The sequence below is a fragment of the Epinephelus moara genome, chromosome 6 (assembly GCF_006386435.1).
Source record: "Epinephelus moara isolate mb chromosome 6, YSFRI_EMoa_1.0, whole genome shotgun sequence".
Lineage (NCBI taxonomy): Eukaryota > Metazoa > Chordata > Actinopteri > Perciformes > Serranidae > Epinephelus > Epinephelus moara.
This window is the reverse complement of record NC_065511.1, coordinates 16,036,495-16,045,372: the sequence shown is the minus strand read 5'-3', so window position 1 is coordinate 16,045,372 and position 8,878 is coordinate 16,036,495. Positions and strand designations below refer to the sequence as shown.

Sequence of the window (8,878 nt, the reverse complement as noted above, 5' to 3'; positions counted from 1 at the left end):
GTCAGTTTCTCATACCAACTGTTGTGGATCATTCTAACTAACCCGATTAAGTAGTTGTTAGAGTAATATCGCTTGATCAAACCTTTTCTAACATGACTGACAACAAAATAAGTGAATATGTATAATACGCGCTTGGATCGGATTGGTATCAGTATCGGCCAAAACTCAAGGCTGTAATATCGGTATCGGATCGGAAGTGAAAAAGCTGGATCGGGACATCCCTAAAGTGGGGTATTTTATGTCCCACAACAAAATGTGAAAGTCTCCTGACTTGGACATGAGGGAGCCGGGAGTGTTAAAATGCTAACTCATTTCCGGGATTTAGGACTCATTCCTACAGCACTCTATAAATATATACTGTATGTCGGTTGCTTTAAAGCTCTGTGCCTGCAAAGAGCTATTATAGGTTTGCTCTGTGCCTGTCCATCTTAACCTCTTTTACAGTTCACCTCATGCTTAAAAAAAAAAAAAAAAAAAAAATAGTTGTCATGGTGAACATACTAAACCAATTGGTTTAACAACCCACTCTAATCCTAAGCTTTCATTGAGCGGAAGCTATTAACTCGCCAGTTGGCCACCTGATTGATTCATCCATCGGCATAAAATGACCGGTGAGTTAATGACGAAGAGAAGAAAAGACGAATCAATTTTCTTTCCCTTTGACTTTAAACAGAGATAATGTCAATTCCTTTGAGGTGCTTTGATCCATTAAGCGCTGCATTATTGACTGACATTAACAGGAGCCCTCGTTTAGAATGAGAAAGGGCTGCTGCCTGCCTGCCTGCCTGAGTGGCCAGCTGGCTGGCAGGACTAGATCAGAGGGGTTCATATGTCAGCTGGTTTAAATTAATCTTTGCCTATCATGGATTTGTACAATCTGAGAACATGACAGCCCTGAAGTGATTTTGGAGAGAAAGAATAGGGCCGGGGGGAGTTCCTTTACACTCACCGGCACTGAAACATTGATGAATTTCAAAGCTGTTTTCATCATTTTTTAAAATGACAATTCCGGTTGCCGCCGCTCTCTTGACTTAAAGTGAGTGGATAAACACTAAGCTGTCCTAATGAAAGACTGACTTCAGGTCTGGAGCTTGAACGACTTTTTGTGTCACCTTGGCTGTACTTTAGACTTATTTTTCGGCTCATAAACCTATAGGAGGTAAACTCAGCACATTATGAAGGGTGCAATATGGGCAGAAATACTCTCTTGATACGATCTGGCATTTTGACAATATCTATATTTGATTATATGTCTTCAGCTTGTAAAAGTCTGTAATGCGCAAGTCACATTTCAGCATTGTGAATATAAATAAAGACCAGTTGTACTGTCATAGAAACCAGCCATAAATTAAACACTTTCACCATTTACTCAAATATGTAATGTTCTTATATACTGCCTCTAAAATCAATGAGCACTCAGAGAGGTTATGTAGTAATGAATCATCATTTATTTAGACACTGAGGAGTTAAATGCTCACTGTTTTGTAGTGACAGGTTTTAATTTGCTGCCATGTAGGTTTTAATATTGCTGTCGTTTGAAAGAAAGCTTACACCATCTGGGATGGCATTTGTGGTGCTGCAATTATGGGCAGCTCTTAAAGGTCTTTTCTATGAAGCAGGTGCAGGCACATGATGTCCGTACGCGTCATGTTAGTGGTTACCAGCAACCTTGTTAATCCTGTCTATTTTTCCCTGCTTTGTGCTTGTCACTGCCTCCTCTGCTGTCGGCCTTTCAAGGGCTGCAGACAGACATTGCGTTGCAAACCCCTTCTTTTCACCTGCCACTGATGATTTACTGGGGAGGGCATAAGCCCAGGTCTTTGCTGTTAAACGGGATTTTGCACATAACTACCTCTGCAGCACTCATGCTCCCCGCTACCTTGATGTTTGATAGCACTTTGCATCATACAAACTGACACCTGCATATAGGAGATCAGCACAAAGAGAAAAAAATTTCTAATTATTCTTCAAGCTCTAAGGTCTATTTAAAATGTATTTGATGTCAACGCAGACACTTGCTGAATTTATCTTGAAACATAGCCATTGTTTTTTTAATATTTGTGCTAACCTCAACTAATCTTTTTCTACATCTGTCACACTAATTTAATTTTGAGATTCTGTGTATGTCAGCCACAGTTGAATGTTATAAGACTTCTCAGTGGCCACCCTATTCTTAGATACCTATTGATTAAAGAGACTAAATTTGACTTGTGATTGTTTAATCATGGATGAAACTAAATATGAATATAATGAATATGAACTGTAAATGACTGGAATATGCTCCCTTGTAGCAGTTCCATTTTAATGCCTGAGAAGTTCAACTAATTCTGATTTGGTATATTGAATCGGAGCAAGCTTTTGTGATTTTTCCCTATTGTTTCATAAAGATTCAGCTTTCTTTTGTGAAGCTATTGTGTCGAACTTAACTGGTGCTGTCCTACTCTCCTAGAACTATTTTCCAACAGCATGCATCTCTAACATTGGTGGTTATCCGTGAATAGCTGAATGGTTGTGTGACAGGTTAACAATACAGAAGTAAATCTGCTCTCTGCACTTTTGTTCTGCTACAAATTAGTCACTAAAACATCCCCTGGTTGTGGTGGCTATAGAGTAGACAAGAATTAGACCAACCCATCTGACCATTACCTGTACTGACCGATGGTTGAACCCATCTTGGCTATTCAAAGACACTTAGGCCCAATCCTGAATGCCCCTTTCCCTAAGACTGGCTGGTGGATTCTAAAATCTACCAGCCACTCAATAGGCTACCACTGGTTTTGGTTGGTGAGTCACTTGCATATTTTACCAGCATTCTGCTAGCAGCTAGTCCTAATTTTCAACCCCGAATATGCTGTCTTCAGCTGTGGCAATTTCTCTTGTGTGGACAATAGGCATCCTTTTGCAGTTGTCAGCAGCAAATTGGAGAAGTAAGAAAAAGAAGACGTCGTGACACCTGGGAATGCTGGTGGATCAGTCTGTGGCATGTGGACTGCAAACAGGTTTTGTTGTAGTTCGCCTAGCTACGTACCACGCTAACTAGCTAGAAGGGCTGCACAATTAATCATAATAAAATCGTGATCTCGATTCATATGCATATGCGATCTAATTTTTCAATGACAGCGATTCTGCCAGCCCCGCCCGTGCCGGGAGTCGGGACATCACCTGCATGAAAACAAGCGCTCCCAACGACGCAGCGTTATACCACGTGATGCAGAGCGACAGCCAGCCGGCAGTTTGGAAAGCAGCGACGCAGGAGAGAGCCGACAATGTGAGGACCCCTTACAAGTTAACGTACTGACACTCCTCAGACAGACACACACACATACCGGACAGCCTCTCAGTCCTTAGCCGCTAACGTTAGCTCATGTACAACACAGGTACCACACAGAAACTTGAACAAAGGGTCATAATGTGCTTCTAGTGACTGTCAAATCGCCAGCGAAAGTTGTTTACACTGCGGACATGGAGAGCAGCTGTTGGTGCCTGCTCTCATGGGACAAAGATCCTCTGATAGAAAGACGGTTCACTCTGCTCTGCCGCCAGGAACAAACTGGGAGGCAAAGATCCTCTCTGAGGAAGAGGGTTCACTTTGCTGCAGGGTTCACCAAAATGTTTTTTTGTTTTTTTTTCTTTTAATAAATTGAACACACATTAAAGAACATACAAGATCCTGTAGAGAATTAATACATATAATACTATACAATAAACACTGTCAAATTAAATGAAGGAAGAGGATTTTTTTAAAGGCAAATTAAATATTGGGGATTTATGTAAAAATATAGATAGAGACATATAAATAATTATATAGTTACAGATATGTAGGCTATGTTAGGTGAATACTCCTGTCAAATGCATGGTGTTGAAATGTTTAATCTCTCTTAGTCTTCTTCCTTAGTGCATTTAGACTTTATTTTATCATAACAATAACAATGAATATTATGAATTGGTTACATTTTAATTTGATTTTAATAACATTTATCACACAGCATTTTGTGGAAAAATCAAATGTTCAGTTTACAGTTTTAATAAACTCAGTGCTGTTTTTCAACACATATATTGTTTTGTCTTCATTCAATGTAATTAGCACATATTGTTATTGCGCCATTGGTTTTGGCCTTGGTGCCCCACATTTTGGCCGTGATGCCCCAATGAATATGTATTTATCAAAGGCCAAAGTGGCCTTACCCTAAAAATGACTTAATTCCAGGCCTGGAATACCTACCACAGAAAATGTTGTTCAGCATTGATATTATTGTTAAACTTGTTCAAAAGCTGTAAGAGAAGACAAGAGACTAAAGTTTATTGTTTTTACAGTCAGTGTCAGGCTGTCAGCTGTTGCATTTAAGCTAAAAACAGGAGTGTTCCCTCTCTGCTGACCAGAGTTTATGTGCATTGTGTATCAGCACAATCATAGGCTTTGTTATTTAATGATATATATATATTTTTTTTTTTTTGTAATTTTTGTTACTTTTCCTTTTGTATCAGGAAATAAGCACAATAAATCTTTATGTTGAAAAAAATCGTGAGAGAATTGTGATCTCAATTATAAGCCAAAAAATCGTGATTCTCATTTTTTCCAGAATCGTGCAGCCCTACTAGCTAGTATTACATTAATGATTTAAATGACGTTAATGCTGGATTAAACTGTTTGAGATACACACATAATGTCAAAAAAACAATCATTCACTTCATTCATTCATTCTGGGAGATTTCTCATTGGATGTCCTTCTCCTAACAAGAATAGGGACACCCTACCCCTTGGCATGAACACATAGAAGGGAGGGATGGGGTTTAGTGGCAAGGAGCAAGGAGTGTATTGGGATTGAGCCTGAATGAGTAAATGTTTACATTTTAGGTGACCACTAAACCTGTGAAACCAACTACTCCATTTAGTTTAGAACATAAATGTGGTATTGCTTTGTCATCTTCGCAGTGTGTCTGGGTATAACTTTATGAACAAAATTATGCATTCTTTTTGCATCGAGTTATTTGTAATGTATTTGGTCATGTCTTCAACCAAGTTCTGTTATAATGATATAATGGTTTTAGTATGAAATCGTAGATCGTGGTGTGGAAAAAGAAATCCATCAACATAGTCATTCCCCAGTCTACTGCATGAGCCTACTTACCATAGATAAGTACAACGGACTCTTCAATGGCGTGCTGGTAACTGAACTGGGAGTCGAGCAGCGCTCGGCTGACAAAAGAGCCATAGTAGGTGGACTGGTACCAGCCCACATGCAGATGGTCAATGTTGACGTGACGCAGGGAACGCATCATCTCCATCTGGTACTGGACTAGATGCAGAGAGAGAGGTAGAAATGTAGAGAGAAGGAAAGTCAGAGGGATGGGACAGATAAAGGGAGGGAGAGAGAGAGAGAGAGAGAGAGAGAGAGAGAGAGAGAGAACATTTAATTCAGAATGAACTTCATTGAAATCAGCTTAGGGATTTTTTTGGATCTGTAAATATCTGGTCTCCATCTGTAACTGGACATGGTGTACGAACAGAGGGAGGGAGCAGAGGATGTGAGAAACATAAAAAATTAGGGGGGAAAAAAGAGCAACAAGGATGTGAAAGAGAAATGCACTGAAACAGAGAAAACAAAAGCTTCATCTTCCGTTATCAAGTGGCCGTGGCGGAGATTTCTAAAACAAACATCAACAGGGACCACCAGTCACCCTTTGATTCCTTATGTCAGTAAATATATCCTGGTAGAGAAAAAAAACAGCTGGATAGATACACAGACAGGCTTCAGCTACTGGAGAGAAGGCTAGATGCATTACGAGGACAGCCATTTCATTACACCAGACACATCCTAAGGACGCGCAGCCAGAAATACAAACAACCTGCCTCGCCGGCTGTAAGTAACAACCAAAGCAAGCAAGCAAGCAAAACAGCATCTCCATGCAGGCTAGCTGGAGGAGGTTGATAAATCAGGGTGTTATTGGGCAGCTGTGGCCCCCTAGACCCCAGCCTGTAGAGCACATCCTTCTCCTGCTGAGGCTGTTAACAAGAAGAAACTGGAGAGGTGGCAAAGAGGGATGGAGGAAAGCAGAGGAGACAAAAAAAAAACAAAGACGATGGAAAGGTGAAGGATAGTGGAAAGAAAGGAAGGTGTTAAAGGGATAGTTTGTGGATTTTCAACCAGCTTTGTATCATAACAATGTGGGTAGTATGTGTACATGATCTGTGGTAAACTTCCCTCCATTTTACCAGTGCCCGAATCTCCCTGCTAGTCTCTCAGTTTAAATTTTCACTGGCTCTAAGGCTGTTGCTTGAACTACAGATTGTGCTTCTGCATCTTAATATGCCTGCCACAACAGACACAAAAAATATAGAGGCGGATTGAGAGAGAGACCCGCCCCTCTCTATCCGTCTCAAACTCACAGCAACCTCAGATCAAAGAGTAGAACTAAGCACAACTGATCAAATATAAACCAAGATTCTGTTACTGCAGTGCCTGCTTCACCCCTAAAATGTTTTCAGAACCATATGTTAGCTTGCTATTCAACTGTAATTTGAAATTGTCTGTTACCAGCCATATTATTTCCTGTGGAAAAATGGTCACGCTTGCATTATGTCACCCACCAGCAGGAGGGTTTATTGGTCTGGTGCAGCGCTGTGCATCCTGGTAGTTGTAGATTTTCTACCTCTTTGACAAAAGGAAATGCATAGACAGCCTAGTTTTAGGAAAAGACCGACTTACCAGGCCTAAAATACTTCTTTAAAGAGCTAAGACGAGAGAGGAATAAGGCAGAACAGAGAAGGAAAAAGAATGAGTATGGAGAGAAGAACAGAAAGTGAAAGAAAAGGGAGTGAGTGAGGAAAAATGTAATGTCACCATTTTACCAAGGTGACTCTTTTGGGTTCTTTCTAAGGGCCTGAATTCAACCCCTGGAGGTGATGTTACGCAAAGCAGGGAGTGATTTTGGTCCAAACATCGTTACATTTCAGTTGGTCACTTCAAGGGATTTGACCTCTCAGAGGTCATGTAGCACTCACGAAGAGAGCAGTCACGCACACAGTACTTTGTGGTTTATTTGCATTAACTTATCCAGTCATTAACAGACCTCCCACAAACACACTCACACTTCTTGCTCACTGTCATTTGTTCCGCTGCCTCTGCTGTACTCCACAAAGAAAACAAATGGCACTGGTCTGCCCACAATTACGCATTCAACTCCTGCAGGAGTGCCGCGTGAAGAGAAGAGGCTGCGCTGAGGTGCCTCTTTCTCCTGACAATAAAAACACTGAACATCTGGATGGGGACAGGCAGGCAAAGAGGCCCTTTTCACAGCCCGTCCTGCAGGGATGGACTGGATGCACCAATCTAGCCTTTTAATCTACCCTTTTTATTTAGTGACTGACATAGTCAGTGAGACAAAAGCAAGCAGAGTAGATGGACGGGATGATACGAGGGGGAGGAGATGGGAAGGCAGGATAGGAATAGAGGAAGATGGGGTATATTAGGGGGAAGAAAACAAGATTGCAGACTGTGTCGCAACTCTGTGATACACCACAGGGAGAGGAGGTGTCTGGCAGTATGTGTGTGTGTTTCTTAACTGTGATTCTTGAGTGCAGTGGAAAACCCATTAGAGAAGTGTGCGTATAGTATATTTCATGGAGAAAAGTTTGCTGGTAGGGGGTAGCAGGTGCGAGAATATTTAACTGTCTCCTTTGTAATTTGGAGTCTACAGTGACAAACGAGAAGAAGGTGACAATTAAAACATGGGGTGGGTGAGACACGAAACAGAAGCATCAAAAGGGAGAGCATGAGGAAGGGAGAGAGTGCTTGTGACAGGCAGAGTAAGTCTGTCGGAGAGTGGCTCTGCCCAGGGGCAGGCTAGCAGCAGACTCCAAGACACACAGAGCTCAATGGAGAGGGAAGGCAGCCTGCCACCTGACTACTGTATCTGTCTGTGCACCTCTATGCCAATCAGTATGGGTACTTACCTCTCAAGCCGCACTGATGCGTATACCTGCCCCAACACCCTATCATTAGCAGGGAAATTGTGCACAAAGTGATCTGTCTCTGAAGTGAAAGCTCAAGGCTGGCGGATTGACAACAGAGGCCAAGAAACCAATCAGCTATCTCTCACATCTTATCCAATGGCTTACTCTCCTCACAGTTCTTTATAAGCTTAATGTGTGTACAATATCTTTATAAGCCAAATCTGTTTGTTTTTACAAGGATATGATTTCACTTTTAGACTAACTGCATATTACAAACAAAGTAGATCAGATCTGAGTGGGATGTTTGTCTGCATAGAAACTTATATATGCATCTCCTCTTCCCTCCATGGCAATCTAGTAGATACAATGACACAAACTGATTTATTTATTATACATATTCTTGTCTTTATTTTATTTAAATTCAATGTATTTACTTATGAATCATGCATGGGAATTCTGATCTTGTTTTTAGTGTTCAAGACAACTTTGTGTGGTATTTCCAAGCACTTGAGTTTGTACCATGTGGGCCCAAATTTCTGGTCTCTGCAGTTAAAAGTATGAATTGTAAATTTGATTATGGTCCACACAGTTGCCCTCTGTTGCATTATGCAAGGCCCTGCAAAGCGTGGTTTGTTTGGCTGAACATACAATAGGTGCTGCTCTACTCTGCCTAAAGGATGTTTACACCAGGCGCTGCAAGAATAAGGCCAGGAGTACCATTAATGATCCCAACCACCTGGATAGCTGCCTTTTCTCCCTGCTGAGGTCAGGAGGAAGGTACTGGCTTCTACCCTCAGGCCACAAGAAGAAATATAGACAATGCCTTGGTGTGTGTATATATATATATGTATACATATATACATATACATATATACATATATATATATATATATATATATATATATATATATATATATATATATA

At 40.9% G+C, this 8,878-nt stretch overlaps 1 protein-coding gene across 1 annotated transcript in view; it reads right to left on the bottom strand.

Moving 5' to 3' along the window:
- Positions 1–8,878, bottom strand: part of LOC126391791 (eukaryotic translation initiation factor 3 subunit H) — a 69,224-nt gene that overhangs the window by 24,378 nt on the left and 35,968 nt on the right. Inside the window, exon 3 of the mRNA XM_050046731.1 lies at positions 5,130–5,297. Coding sequence (XP_049902688.1) covers positions 5,130–5,297 — 168 coding nt within the window. The remainder of the gene's footprint in view (positions 1–5,129; positions 5,298–8,878) is intronic.